General features: G+C 32.8%; 1 protein-coding gene across 3 annotated transcripts in view; it reads left to right on the forward strand.

The window, feature by feature from the left end:
* LOC115882931 (venom metalloproteinase 3) overlaps positions 1-16,234 on the forward strand; it is a 111,453-nt gene that overhangs the window by 30,087 nt on the left and 65,132 nt on the right. For all 3 annotated transcript variants that reach the window (XM_030901195.1, XM_030901194.1, XM_030901197.1), the window contains exon 3: positions 11,902-11,965. In XM_030901195.1, coding sequence (XP_030757055.1) covers positions 11,902-11,965 — 64 coding nt within the window. The remainder of the gene's footprint in view (positions 1-11,901; positions 11,966-16,234) is intronic.

Consider the following 16,234-nt stretch of genomic DNA (forward strand, 5'->3'; position numbering starts at 1 on the left):
AAACTAAACAATACAATCTAACAGGAAATAACAATGTTTATTTTTATTATTTTTTAAGTGGCTGATATTTAAAAGAAATTAATATAATATACATTATTTAATAATTAAATGTTATTTTTGTTGATATTTTCTTTGTTTTATATTTTGTAGTCATGTTTTTAATGTAAATGATTGAAAAAAACGGCATCCAGTTGGCTGGGAAATAAAGATTGATGACATTTTCCATTAAATTTATTAAGTTAAGGGTTAATAAATATATTAATTTTTCTTTTAATTTTTTTTCCAACAAGTTCAAACGCCTGTTTCACACAATAATTTAATATATTACTTAAAAAAATGATCGGTTACACACACACGAGTTAAATAATTACAAGGTAGTCGATTGTTGCATATTACTATCATGAGGAATTTCTTTTTCATAAATGGAAAGTGGCATTTTACACGTTTATACGCACACACATATCGTGTGCTGCGGTAATTACGGCCAGTTTTCGTGATTTCCTTCCGCCTATGAACTAATTTAAACAACCAGATAACAGATTCAAAAAAATACAAGAGTCAAAGAAAAATATGATATACAAAATGGCCGAAAAACGTCGGGCCAAATTTCAGGGGTGATTCTTCATCATAAATATGAAAAACGTTTCTGTAACCATGGGCCCGGAAATGCGTAGTGCTAAAGATAGAGGATTATATATAAAACTCTTAAAGATAATTACAAAAAAAAATATAATAACTCCAGAGTTCTCAACTGACAAAGGAGTACGACAGGGCGGACAGGGAGGCGCGATATCCCCAAAGCTGTTGATTTTGTTTACTACAAGAAATCTTCCGTCAACGGGACTGGACCAACAGAGGATTAAAAATAGATGGAGAATATCTCAACCATCTAAGATTCGCTGATGACATAGTCCTAATTGCCAATAGCCCTGAAGAACTTCAAGCACAAATTAACGGACTAAATACAGCCAGCAATAAAGTGGGTGTCAAAATGAACTTAGCAAAAACTAAAGTAATGTACAACGAACTAGTAGCCAGAAACGATTTGCATGCGAAACCTGGCCACTTAAAATAGACAACATAAGGAAATTACTTGTCGCACAACCAACTGGAACAAAATATGCTGGGAATAACCAAGAGAAACCGTAAAAGAATAGAGAGGATACAACTAAAGATCCAGGTAATAGATGTCATCCACAGAGTGAAATCCCTCAACTGGCAATGGGCAGGATACCTGGCAAGAAGGACGGAAAACAGAAGGACCACAAAAATTACAGCATGGTACCTACGAGGAATTTAGAGACCTAGAAGAAGACTGAACCTGAGATAGGACCATAATATTAGGAAATTAGCAGGGATAACTTGGGCCCGAATAGCCAACAATAGACATCAATGGGCTCAACTACAAAGAGGGTATATGGTATATGTGAGGGAGGCTACACCATAATTGGAAATGGTTGAGCTGAAAATAATGATGGTAATCTTAAATATTCTGTACTTTTCTACAGTGTCTTTATCGAGGACGGTTCTTGTGAAAAAAATATAACCAATTGATTCCGAAAGGTCTATAACAAGTATTAACAAATTTAAATTAGATTTTATGGTGAACATTTACATGAATGGGATGGCTGCCAGTGACGGGTACACGGGGGGGGGGGTCAAGCCTCCTTTAAATTCGGTCAAGTAATACGATATTAATAATTTATTTGATCATGGAGTATGTATTTTGAGTAACTCAAAATACGTGACTCTGGAGCATGTATTTTGAGTAAAGGTTTTGCCCCCCTCCCTTTCCCGAATACTAGATCCACCCCTGGTGGCTGCAGTAATCAGGCAGCTTAATTTTAACAAATTTTGCTAGCTAAACCAGACAGCTCTGATAAGTCTTATAGCTGTCAGGTTCTTGCTGCAACCCGAAAGCAAGGTACCTTCAATAAAGTTGCCATATATGTAGCTACGTATTGTTATATGAACTTGGAGACACCTGCTTAATGCGGGGCTCCTCTGGACCCCATTAAAAAAATTTAAAATATTCAATTTCAATTGGCAACTAGAGTAAGCTGTTAAAATACTGTTAAGTTTAGTGCTACTTACAGCAGATTCCAAAACAATAATGGTATTTAAGAAAATGACAAAAATCATTATTTTAAAGTTTTAACATTCTATACCTTTAAAACTATTTATTTTCGGACATATATTTATAGTTTATAGGGACTTATTTTCGTATTTTATGATAAGGAATCATCCATTGACATTTGGCGGTGTATTTTTCGAACACCCTGCATACCGGGTGTTTTTCAATAGTGGCTCACCTTTGTAACTTTTATTTTTTCAGGATAGTAAACAACTTTTAGTAATTTGGTACGTTTATATATGAAATAAATCTTGACTGATTCATTCAATTATTTTCGATCACTTCCCGTTTCACCGGAAATGACTACAATTTTTTATTTTTAAATGGCACCCTTGTTATTCTTTTACTTTATTCGATAGGAAATGACACTTTGAATAAATGACATATCACATGTCAACTTTTGACATTTTCGCTTAAAAAATGGTTTATTTTTTCAAGGAGCCATAGAAAAATAAATTTTATTGTCTACTGTTTTTGGTGTCTCCTTCTGTCCGGTTAAAAGCTGCTCAAATGGTATTTTTAATCATAACTCTATTTTTTCATAACGAGGGTGGCTCATTAGAATATTTAAAAAAAGCATTTTTTGACGAATGATTTGTTACCACATTATTTCGAGTCAAATTGTCGTTACATTTATGACCATGGTGCTGAAGTAAAAAGATACAGAGAGTGTCATATAAAAATGAAAACTTGTAGTAATTTCCTGTAAAGAAGAAACGGACTGAAAACAATTGAATACGTCAATCAGTCCCGATGTCATATACTAACATACTAAAGCTGCATTCAGAACCTCCCAATTAGTGGAATAAGTTAGTGGTTTCAATTACACTTTATAATTTTTAGTTTACGATCATTCACAATGTCTAAAACAAATAATTAAAATTAATAAAATGTCCTAGCAACAGCTTACGGTAGTCTGTTGTATCCATAGAGAAAACATAATATTTAGCTTATAAAACAATAAACTTTTGATTTCTAACCAAAATTTTTCTTGACGGGTGATAATGAAAGGCCAAAATGACATTCCTCGCAAATTTTGAAGCATAATTACATAGATAAATGCAACAAGTTTAGATGGGAAAGACCGTAAAAATTTTAGGTCGCGAAATTATTTTGGGTCGCGACCGTTATACGCGATCTGGCGCTGCTATAGCGGTCGCTAAGATCAACGGCAAACAAAAACAGAAATAATTTTCTCTTGTCAAAGTCAGAATCTTCAAAAATCATAATAATCTTTCAAAATCTAAACCGCTCTCATTAAAGAAATTCTGAAAAGTGTTTATAGCGTCCATTTTCAAAGTATTAATTGCTATCTTGTTAGTTTAATTCAAGTTTTATTTACTCCAACCGGTGATAATTGTGAAAAAGTGGCATTAAAAACTTAAAAAGCTGTGCTGTGAACTGTGAACTGCAAAAACCATCGTGGATCGTGGCATAAGGTCGGTTTCCAATATATAATAAGTTATATAAAATATAATATAAGTTATATAAAATAAAGTTTCTTGTATGCAACACACTGTCTTTAATTTATAAAATTAAACGATAATAATAATAAATTTGAATAAACAATATTTGGCGATATAATTCCGGAAAAAGCCGAACCGCTCCGAAATTTTCAAAAGTTTTGGGTCGCGACCGTTGCAAGAATAGCGCCAAATAGTGTTTACATTGTCCTTATGGGCACTTTCCAATCTAAACTTGTTTCGTTTATCTATGCATAATTAGTGGAAAAGTCAAAAGTTTGTTAACTTTTTTTCCACTAATTGAAAATAACTACCACTAATTATGACGTTCTGAATGCATACATTAAAATTAGGTGAACAAACTTCTACGACTAATTGAAACTACTAATTTATTCTACTGATTTCGAGGTTCTGAATGAAGCTTAAATCTGTTTTTTTTGTCTGAAAAAAAAAATAATAAAGTTATAGGGGCGAGCCACTTTTGAGAAACACCCGGTGTATCTAAGTGTAGGCCTAATTATTGAATAAAACTCTTTATAAAAAGACGGAAGGCCGGATCAGAATTCTTTACAAAAATTAAAGAATAATTTATTGAATAAATATCTGTAAAATTAATTCTTTACCTACTACGAAGTTTTTGAAAAATATATTTTCTACAAATTTTCCTATGTTTATTGTTTTTTTTTTCTGCGTTCTTATACACAAAAAAAACCTCTTAGAATTCCAATGAAAATGTCATCACGCATCCTGGAAATATTTGTACACAACACTACGACTTTTATTAATTAAATAAACATATACATACTGACAGGTACGTCTTCGTGTTTAATTATTCCCAGTTCCATCATACATAAAAGAAGAGTAATGTAAACAATTTGTAAATAGCAATTTATCAGTTTTATTTCCTATTATTTTTTTGCTTCTTCAGTCACCGCTCACCTGTTTTAATACCTATTGTATATTTAGAAAAAATATATCGAGATAATTTATTCAATTATTATAATACATTATTTAAGATTCTTGCAATTTTTTTACTTACATATAATTATTTTTCCTGAAGATGTTCTTTGATTACAAACTTAGTGACGTCAAATTCTTGTAGCTCTTATTGATGTTATAAAAGATGCTTGATATTCACTTGACATTTCAATGTTGAATAACTGACACTTTTTTATTGGAAATCGCCGATTTTGATAGAACTACTGTTATTAATCAAGATTAAAACGCAGATTAAAAATTGAGGTGTTTTTGTCGTAAAGGGCTCTACATGGAGAACTATATATAACCGATATAATAAAATGTTAGAAAACAAGGGTTCTAAATAGTAATGGGATAACTCGAGCGAACATTTGCTCGAGTACTCGATTATTGAAATAACCGACATCGCTCGATTATGAATGACCGATGCAAGTTACGAGCGACGAACTCAAGCGATCCTATCGAGCGAATTTGCTACATACATTGCAGATTGGCAATATTTTAACAGTATTTTTGGTAAAATATCTTGTTCTTTTGATTGGGACCGCATTGTTAATTATAGGACTATACGACGTTGTCTGTTACGTAACTGTGTGATAAAATTTTACTACCTACATCGACAATGCTTCCATGCATGATCAAGCGAAACTACTTGTTGTTCGTCATGGTCGCTCGTCGCACTCGTCGCTTGTCGCTTGTCGCTTGCCACTATCATTGAAAGAATATGCGCTCTGCGCACGCAGCTTCCTGCTTGGCGTTACGAGTACAAGCGACGGCGACGGCGAAAAACCGTATCCTTAAATACGAGCGAAATTTCGCTCGAGCGATTGCTCGATTATTGAAATCGCTTGAAACTCGAGTACTCGATTATTAAAATTCATCGGTTTTTCCCTACTAGTTCTAAAAACAATTTTCCAGAAAAATAAAGCATTTAAGGTTTTTTTATGATTACATAATATTTGCAGAATTTAGAATGAGTGGGAAGAGGGGTTAATCACCGCTATCTTAAAGATCTATTGTGACCCGCTTCCTTGAGTTACAACTCATCATACAGTCTATAACTCATCATACATGAAGGGCGACAGGGTATTTCCCATTCTCCTCTGAGAACGTTCTTCCTCCGAAGTCTACTTCCTACAACGGTATACACCCTTCCACGGTCGAGGTTTGGTCCACCGTGCTCTTCACAGTCGAAGAGCTTATCTGAGGCTAAAGCACCTGTGAGATGGAGATCCTGGAGGATCTGTCTCCATTTTCTCCACCTCTATAACTTGGTCTCTGATCCGGATACCGGTGTTCTCTCGAATCTATAATAGAGGATATATCTCTCTTTCCCTATTGCCTCCTTGGATTTAAGGTCAATTTCTATTGTGAGGCCCTGACCATAACCCTCCTCCCTTGAGTTGATGACTCGCCAACTCAATGTCCTTAATTGGAGTTCTGGCAAAGCTGGTTCTACGTCCTTGCTTGCCTCCCGGTGTTGTCTCCCCTTTTTTGAGGAGTGTTTTCGCTTTTGCTTCCTCTGGAGCTAAACGTTTGTGGAGCCCACCTGGTTGATTCAGGCCGGGTAGCATATTTGTAAACGACGTCCATGATCGCGATTCGGTTCTAGGCCGAACGATACCGCGTAAACAGCATACGATATCGCAAATTCGTCTGGTAAATAGCATCCATGATTCCAAATTTTAACTGCCTTAACAGCAAATAATTGTTGTTCAGGCAGTAACATTGCCTCTTATAAACATCAGACGATATCGCGAAATTTATTAATGGGTTGCTCATAATCAGCATTCAGGATCGCAAATTTTGTTTGTCAACACAAATTAAACGAGCTAAAAATAAAAAAGGGTTTTTTTCAAGCGGCCACCCCTTTCAATAACAACCACGCATATTGCTGCTTAACTTTGGTGATCGTACGGAAAAATACACGTTGACGTGCTTTGGATTCGTAAAAATTTCGATTATTATAGAGAACTATAAAGTAAAACCTAAAATCCTGTCGAGAAATTAACAAAAAATAGATTCCCAGATGGCACTATTTTATGTTCATCTAACTTACATACGTATGCAAATTACTTAAAACAAAATAGAGCTATAATATATTTTCCATAGAACTCAATATACATTTCTAATACCTAACTTTTCGTAAAAAAGAGATGTGTCCTTGACTATAAAAATATTCAAGAATGAGTCCCTCTTAAGATGGGCTGGTCACGTATGCAGAATCCAAGAAAACCGCATACCAAGATCTCTGCTTTACGGTGAGGTTGTAGACGGTAAGAGGAGGCCGGGTGGACAACTCAAAAGGTTCAAGGATATTTTCCACGAAAACTTAAAGGGAATTAACAAGCAGAATGAGTGGGAAGAGGCAGCTCACAATAGAACGGAATGGAGAACTTTTCAGTCACAGAAAAGCTCATGAAAGAAAAAGCCTTGCGTGACCATCTTCTGATGCGTGTCAAATACTCGTCAGCGAGTGATGGCGGTATGGTATGGTATGGTATGGTATTCAAGAATGAAATAAGTTACAATCTTGTTGATCTTTTTGTACTAGATAAAGTTAAATTTTACCTGCAAAGATACTACAAGAAGTGTAGTTTCTAGTTTCTATTTTAAATTTTCGTAGTAAAGCTGGTTATTCTCTAAGAATTGGGAAAAATGTCCTGGAAATTTAAAACATTCTGTAACTTTATTCATTTCAGCCATTTTTTGGTTTCGATTTATAATCTGTTTTTTTTTAAGTTAATTTGTTTTGAGTAATTACTCTTGTTAATTTCTGTAACTTACCTCAATTTCTTCCTTTTTAACGAAACGTGTTCTAATAATTTCTTTATCTATTATTAACTTATATACTCGTGGTTTAGAGGCAAATTATTTTTTTTTTGCAAAATATTATTTAGTACTATATTCTTTGGTAGACATTTTGCACTTGCGAATTTTGCGATCTTGAATGCTGATTACGAGCAACCAATCAACAAATTTCACGATATCGTCTGCTGTTTATCAGCGGAGTTAAGGCAGTTAAAATTTGGAATCACGGATGCTATTTACTAGACGGCATCGTTCGGCCTAGAACCATAGACTTTATTTTAAGTCTATGCCTAGAACCGAATCGCGATCATGGACGTTGGTTTGTTGGTTACATATAATATGCGGTCGAGTAGCTTGTTGGGTATCTAACCTTGCTAGAAAAGGTGGTAGCTTGTATGCCACTTGTGGAGGCTGGTCTCGCGCAAGTGTCGGCTGCCTCTCTTGCAGTTCCCTTGGGGGTTGGTCTCTTGGAACTTGCACTGTTAATGTTCTCAGTGTTGTTTTGGATTTCTCTCCAGCATCACCACAGGGGTTAGCCGGTTCACTTCTAGAGACCGCCGCATGTAGACGTATGGGAGACGAGAATACAATGAAGCAACTGGTTTCCCATGGTTGAGACCAGTAGAGACTCTATCAAGTCACGCATCCCTTTGACCTGGTTCCGCCATCGTAGGATTTATGTAGGTGAGGTAGTCTCCTCTTGGTCCGGCCGGTGAAGCCAAGAACACCCCCCACAGCCCAATGTGGTTACGTATTTACTGTTTGTTAACCAATTAAAAGACGTAGATTAACAAAATATAAGCTGTTTTGGTTGGTTCAAATCAACAGTTCTACATCCATCAGGCAAATATTAAACCCCCATAATAAAACGTTAGAAAACAGGGGTTCTAATAAACAATTTTCTTGAACAAGAATAAAGCATTTAAGCCTTTATGTGGCTTACGTATTTACTGTTATTAATCAATTAAAAGATGTAGATTAAGAAATTATAAGCTGTTTTGGTCTTAAGAAGTTCTACGTTCAAATGCAGGCAAAACGTTCAAATGCAGGCATAGCAAAGGTTTGAAAAAAACACATTTCTTAAATAAAGTAGATAATTTAAAGCTATATATGGTTACATTTTGGGAACCTATAAAAAACATGGGTAAAAAACAAAACCTATAAAAAAATGAAATTGGACCTAATTTGCCACCTTACATCAAAAAACAATTTAAACTCTGGACTTGCTTTAAATGCTCGATAAAAACATTTAGTACCAGAAAAAAACAAAATAAAATTTGTCAGAAACATATGTTTTTTACTATTGTATATCTTTTAACATAGAAATTCTATTAGCTAAACAATCGCCAAGGAAACACAAATGATAATTAATTATGTTTAATTTTATTTAAATTGCGATTAAGAATTAATTATATATGCAAACTTTACAGTTCTTTGTTTTGTGATTTGATAAACTACCAAACACAAAAGACTGAAGTAGAAGAATAAAATCTTATGCCATCTAGGAAGTCTTTTAACATTATTATTCCTCATTTTTCCTGAATTACAATGTTTTTTATTCACTTTTCATGAAATATCTAATGCTTTATGTGATCAAGGTTTTCTGTAAGAATATTGTTTTAAACAATCTATTTATTAGTGACAACCAAGAAAATTGCAAATGATGCTGAAATTGAGAGAGTGTTATGTAAATCAGCTTTACCTATCCTATACAAAACAAGGTTGTGATATACCGAAAAACTATTTTTTATATACACAGAACAATTGTAGATTTTTTCTGCCAGTTCTTAAGACGGAAACTGTTCTTTCTGGTAATTGGTTAAATACAATGAAGGATAAACGATTTGCAATGGAGTCTGTCTGACCTTACATCTGAAAAGCTCGCATTTTTGCAAGAAAGGAACTTCTTTTATTAAATAGAGGTCAATAAACAGCGGGAGAATAAAAAAAAGTATTTTTTCAAAAGCTTTAAAATTTCGAAAATTCTAGGACTGTATATGTATTTAACCATATTTTTCTGAATTTTATGAAAACTCTTTTGAAAAATACAGAAGAAACTAATGTTATTAACTAATTACAACACTCAGATTACGAAAATATAGGTTATATTGGTCATATAATTACGATACTACGATACTATATTTAGCCAGAAATTTAATCACCATAAATAAATTATTAAAAAACATGGGTAAGGAAAATATTTTTTTTTTGTCCGCTTTTAAGCCTTTGCTGGAGAGAAATCGCTGGGAAATTAATTTCAAGTTGGAAAAATATCCGCTGGGGGCGCATTTGTGATGGCTAATCAATTTTTCTCAAAAATATATAGGTTAAGAGGTATTTTATATTGTAATCCATTGCAAATTTGTATTTTTTGATATAGAGTATTTTGCTCTATATCATAAAATAAAGTGGTGGGGGAAGGTTAAACTTGCTTTTATTAAAATAACTATCCAAAAGGATAACTCTGGTTTAGGTTAGCCGATTTAAATAAGCTAGGGCTCGTTTAAAAGAGCTTTTCTTCCCTAATGATCTCCAGTATAAATTTTGTTTCCATATATTTTTTCGTGGCCGCTAAGGGGAGCTGTTTGACATCATAACAGATATGGCGCATTTGCATAAAAAAAAAATAGCATGGTATGTTTCTTTTTGCACTGTGAAATAGAGCACAAAATTTTCAAAATATCAGCGCCAAACTGCCACTTTCCATTTTCTCTCTAACGGGAGATATAAGAACAAATCATGTTAGGCGACCGCCTAGGATTCTAGCATTCTATGATCTAGAAATTATAGTAGTAGGCTAGGAAACAAAAAGAGGTAAATTGGTTAAGTTAAAATATCAAAACGTTTGTTTAGTTTTCATTAATCCGAATTTCGGACATTTTTGTGAAAAAAAAACGTCATAGATTTTTAAAGGTGTTTATGTAACATTATGGTCCATCCATATTATGTGTATCTCAAATACACAGTCGAGACACGTCGAGATTTGAAAGACTACTAGCGGTGATTGAAAGAATTGGATTTTGAAATAATTGGTTGAATTTCTGGATGCCACTGTATACGTGTAAAAGCATAGCCTAAAAAAGTTTCTTTATCTTCAAAGGTAATTGAGTTATATATTTGCTTTTTTTCGAAAAAAAAATCACTTCAGCCCCTTGACCCTTTCTCAGGTAAAAGAACTGTAAAAGATATGACTAAAACAACGAAAAAGAAAATGAAGAAAAAGAAGAAATCAAAACAAAAATTTAAATTTATGCACATGTCGAGAGTGAAAACAAATGCCTGTTGATTTGCATATTCTTGTAGTCTATAGGTGTGATTTTTAATAATTTTTGTTGGGAGTGGCAGAGAGTCTATACTAAAATTTAAATTTTCTGTATACATTTGGTAAAATATTCGATAAAAAATGTTACTTTTAATGTGTAAACAATAACTGGTTGTTTCCTTGTAAAACATTGTTGAAATAATATTAGTCAATACACGCTTTTTAGTATATTAGGTTTTCATATACAGGGTGGCATGAAAAAATATAAATGGTGCTTGGTTTATAAACGTGCATATTTTAAACATATTTTGTTGTATACAAAATAAGGTAGATAAAAAAGATAGGTATCGATAAAGTTCTAAGATTTCTATATTGCAACCCTCATATTTAGGTTCAAAACTGATTGAGAATAAAATTTTGCATATAGTAGTTATACTATACTATCTTTATATCCAAAAAGTGGTTAAAACAGAAATGAATTACTCCACTTGCTTTATTTTCACTTATCTATATTTTCCTAAACACCAAGGATAACAGAATAAATCCGTGAAGGAAAACTCACATAACAGGATATTTTTTAAGGCGTGGCAAACTTCACAATATTTAAACTGCTATATCACAACTGTTTTAAATTTTAAATGCAACACCGTCTACATTATATTTCTTTTAGATGCAGAATTAAAAAATAAACATTTTTGTATTTAAAGTGTTCCTAACAACTATTAATTTTTAACGGCTTTGCAGATAATCGCTGTATTATATTAAATAATATGGCTCTTTCAGCAGTAAATTTTATCAAACCCACCTAATGCTTTTGTCTGGTGTTTTAACGTTGAAAGAACCATAGGTAAAAGAATATCGCGAATATCTGCGAAACCTTTAATATAACACTTAATATGATACACTCTTTTACTGTTTTTAACCAAGTTTTAATTTAGTTTTATTAAATGAGAAATAGTTTTATTAAATGAGAAATAGTGTGCTGCTTGCAGAAAAATAATGAGAGTTGCAGTTTAATAAACTAACAATGATTACTTTATTTGGGACATCCCGTATACAACAAAATGATTTTCGGATATACACCTTCATAAATCGTACATCATTTATATAAAATATTTTCTCATATCTTCCTCAACAACGACGATATTGAATATCCTTAGACAAATATGAGCCAACCTGATGTATGTTTCGGGTTTTTCTGCTTTTTTCAGAAGATTTAACTGTCTGATTCTATTTTTTTTTTTGGTTTCCAGATTCATAAACACATGACTGTGGATGAAATTCGCGATACATTTCACGTAGAGAGGCATGATTTAGGTAAGTTTAAAAAAAACTAATATTTTTACGCCAAAAAAAAACGTAATGTATATTAAGGCGAATTCTAACGACTCGTGTATACTTGGCAAGTACGCCAATATTTGCGTATTTGGCAAGTATACTATCTTTGTAAACAACATTTTTTTGCAACAACCTTAGGGCTCACGCGACATCGACTGACAAATAATTGCACAAGTAAATCTCACATACGACATGGCAAGTATAGATATGTCAGTAACAAATGTTTGTACAAGTACACGAGTCCTGAGAGTCCGCCTTTATGTGCATACTAGGGTCGGCATTTCTGGTCTTGGGTGCCGATTTTCGTGTGTACGAAGAGTACGGTCAACACGCTTAGTAAAATAAGATGTACTGAATACAGACACAAGTATTATTCCAAGCGCATGGAATCTAGTGTCAAATTAAGTGATTAGGTAATAAATACTTCGTATTTTTGCTTTCTCCGACTTACTAGATTGCCATAGCGATTCACTCCTATGCATGTAAACGCCGACCCAAGGTTTCGCTTGCCAGCAGGGTATAAATATCAAACATTTGAGAGAACTCCAATAGGTTTATTTATTTTTCTGGGTACAAATTATTTTTATACCACGTTAAAGCCGCACCATATTAATATACGTTTTATTCTTGTTCATGCTACATTTATTTTTCTGTACCTATTTAACAAACCAAAAAAAAAACAAATACAAATACAAAAAAGTTCTAAAAAACAAAAATCGTGAAAAAAATGAGGTCATTAAATGTTACAATTCTGGCTTATAAATAAATCTTGATTGTGTTATTTTGTTGTAAAGGTATTTACGAAAACCTGGTTTTAGAATATTGTATAAACGTTTGAGCCTATGGCCGATTGTGCATAAAATTAGTTTATAGTTTGCTAAGAAAGCCACAATATCTAAAGCGTTGTTGCGTTAAAATGGAATGATACAAATTGCACGCTTTGTTGGATTTACTTGCCATACTAAAATATTACTTTAGGCACTTCAGGTTTATTTTAGATGTCACGAATTTCAGTAGTTTCTTAAATTATCTTATGTAACGAAAATTGGCGACTATACCTCAAAAATAGTTCAAAAACATGGGTTTAAAAAATAAATTTTCTTTTAAAACCAGAGTACTTAAACTTGTATATCTTTACAAACTCTAAAACTACATCAAATTTTCTAGATATGCTAAAATTTTCACAATTTTATCAGAAAACGTAAAAAGTAACAGACAAAACAGGCATTTTTTCAACAGTCTTTCCATATACCATACAGTTCATACCAACTAAACTTTTAGTCACGTGGTTAAGCTTGACCGGCAAAGCGTTGCCCACTTTTATATATTTTCTTTTAATCACAATATTTTAGGAAAGAAAAATAAATCAATTATTATAAATATACAGGGTATTTCAAAACAAGTGCGAAAAACTTCAGGGGGTGAGTCCTTGTTCAAAATTAAGGGTAGTTTGCTTTATACACTTTGGGTCAAAAGTCAACCATTAGGAAGATATCGCGGTACAAAGATGGCGGAAAAATAATGTTTTTATTTTTTATCTTAAAAACGAAAAGCCATAGACTAATGAAGTTTTATGGAAGCAATACTGTTATGAAAACACACTTTCTGGTAATTTTCTCACTTTTTTTAAAATGAGTGGAAGGTGTTGAAATATACTACTTCCTCGACTACTCCATCATTCTTGTTAACGAAATTTAAAGAAAAATCTTATCAAACACATGCAAAAAAAATAATTTGAATAGTTTAGTTTGTTCAGAAACTTTTTTATCTCTTGCGTTTTTTTGATAAAACTCACCGATTTGATATTAAAAAATAAAATGTAAAGCATTACATGTCAGGGCAAAAAACATTTTTAGATAAAGAATCTAGTGGGCTGCTGTCAAACAGTTTTATTTCGTAATAAAATCGTTACATTTTACAACCTTTTAAAAATTATTTACCAAGACAATTTTTGATTCTGTATTTTAATTCATACGTACAAAGTAGGAAGTACAAAATAATATCGTTAAAAAAATAATGTTTAAACATTGCAACTGAAATAAAAACACAACGTCTTTTACAGGAGCAATTAAATTTTTTACAAGAAGTGTTGAAAATGTCTACCTTGTGATGTAATACATGCATTTATCCTACGCAACATTGAGCCCCTAATACGGTGAAATATACCAGTATTATTTCTTATTATATCACATGATGCAATTATGCGATTTCGTAGGTCTTCGATATCTTGTACTGGTGTAGCGTAAACTAATTCTTTTAAATATCTCCAAATACAAAAATCCAAAGGATTCAAATCTAGGGATCGAGGCGGCCAGAAATGAGGCCCACCTCTTCCCCCACAACACAGTCCCACCACAGGAGGCCCACCACAGGCCCACCTTCGTACATTTATGCTGAAATGTGCTGGAGCATCCGAGATAAAAAAGTTTCTAAACAAACTAAACTATCCAAATTAATTTTTTTGCATGTGTTTGATAAGATTTTTCTTTAAATTTCGTTAACAAGAAGGATAGGGGTAGTTTATTTCAAACCCTACCACTCATTTTAAAAAAGTGAAAAAATTACAAGAAAGTGTGTTTTCATAACAGTAATGCTTCCATAAAATTTCATTAGTCTATCGCTTTTCGTTTTCAAGATAAAAAGTAAAAACATTATTTTTTCGACTTTTGACCCAACGTTTATGAAACAAACTACCCTTTATTTTGAACAAGGAATCACCCCCTGAAGTTTTTGGCATTTGTTTTGAAACACCCTGTATAAACAATTATTATTTACATCAACAAAACTCACCTTCTTCACAGCACGTAAAGAACATAAAGGGCCATTACTACCGCTTTTCTATTCAAAATAAAGTCGCGATGATGAGTTTTTTACGACTATTAAGCTATCTTGTACACTTAGCACTAAAAGAGGATCTAAAAAGAACAATGTTTGACTGCAAGGTCTGCTAGTAAACATTTTTAAGCTTATAGTATCACAAGACTATTTATTTAAACCAAAAACTCGTAATACAAAACTAAAGTGTCAAAACGAATAAAATGTCAGGAAATAAATAAATAAATGCGGCAACATGACATTTTTTACAGCAGAGCTACCACCTGAATCCCCAGCGCGAAATTTAAATTCCAGTTAGTCAGCCCGGCTCCGAAATATGTCCATGGTTGGCAACAATGAATTTAAAAATCGCGCCCTCGATTACGTAACTAAAAGTTTAATTGATATCAAATATGATCATGAAATGAGGCTTTTTTGGACAAGTCACCGATTTTGATCAAACTGTTGTTATTGACTAACCAATAATTTACCATTAAAGAACGCAGATCACATTTTTTGTTTATGTATCCTAAAAGGCGATACACTTTTCTGCAAAAAGGATAACATTCTCAAAATCTATAGCTCTGAATATTTGGTATTTTTAATTTAATATTGGTATACCGGGTGCGTCTCGTCTCAAAAGTGCCTCACCCAACTTTTTTACTTCAGTTAAAAAAGCGAGATTTGGTATGTTAGTATATGACATAAATTAGGATTGCTTGACGTATTCAATTTTTTTTCGGTCACTTCCTATGTCACCGGAAATTACTACAACTTTTGATTTTCAAATGTCATCCTCGGTCTTTTTTTACTTTGTTCTATAGAAAATGACATTCTGAATAGAATGACATATCATATGTCAACTTTTGATATTTGAGCATATGGTTTATTTGAAATTATAACATGCGGTTCATGACGAAAAATTGACTCGAATACCAAGTGTGTCGTAGGTCTATTAATAAATTATCTAATCTAGTAAGTAATCTAATTATTCGTAAAAAATGCTTTTTCCAAATATGCTAATGAGCCACCCTCGTTACATTTGAAAAAATTGAGATATGATTAAAAATACGATTTGGGCATCTTTTAACCGGTCAGGACAAGGCGCTTAAAACATTAGACTATCAAATGTATTTTTCCAAGGCTCCTTGATTAAACATTAGTGTTTTTAACATAGTCATGGCACTCTAGATTGAAGTTTAAAATACGAGTTTTTAATAAGTGAAAATGTCATTCTCTTCAGAATGTCATTTTCTATCGAATAAAGTAAAAAAATACAGAGAGTGCCATTTAAAAATCAAAAGTTCTAATCATTTCCGGTGAAACAGGAAATGACCAAAAACAAATGAATACGTAAATCAATCCTAATTTATGTCATATACTAACTTACCGAATCTCTTTTTTTTATCTGAAAAAATAAAAAAGTTATAGGGG

Source organism: Sitophilus oryzae, unplaced genomic scaffold (assembly GCF_002938485.1).
Source record: "Sitophilus oryzae breed Bouriz unplaced genomic scaffold, Soryzae_2.0 scaffold_1801_pilon_pilon, whole genome shotgun sequence".
Lineage (NCBI taxonomy): Eukaryota > Metazoa > Arthropoda > Insecta > Coleoptera > Curculionidae > Sitophilus > Sitophilus oryzae.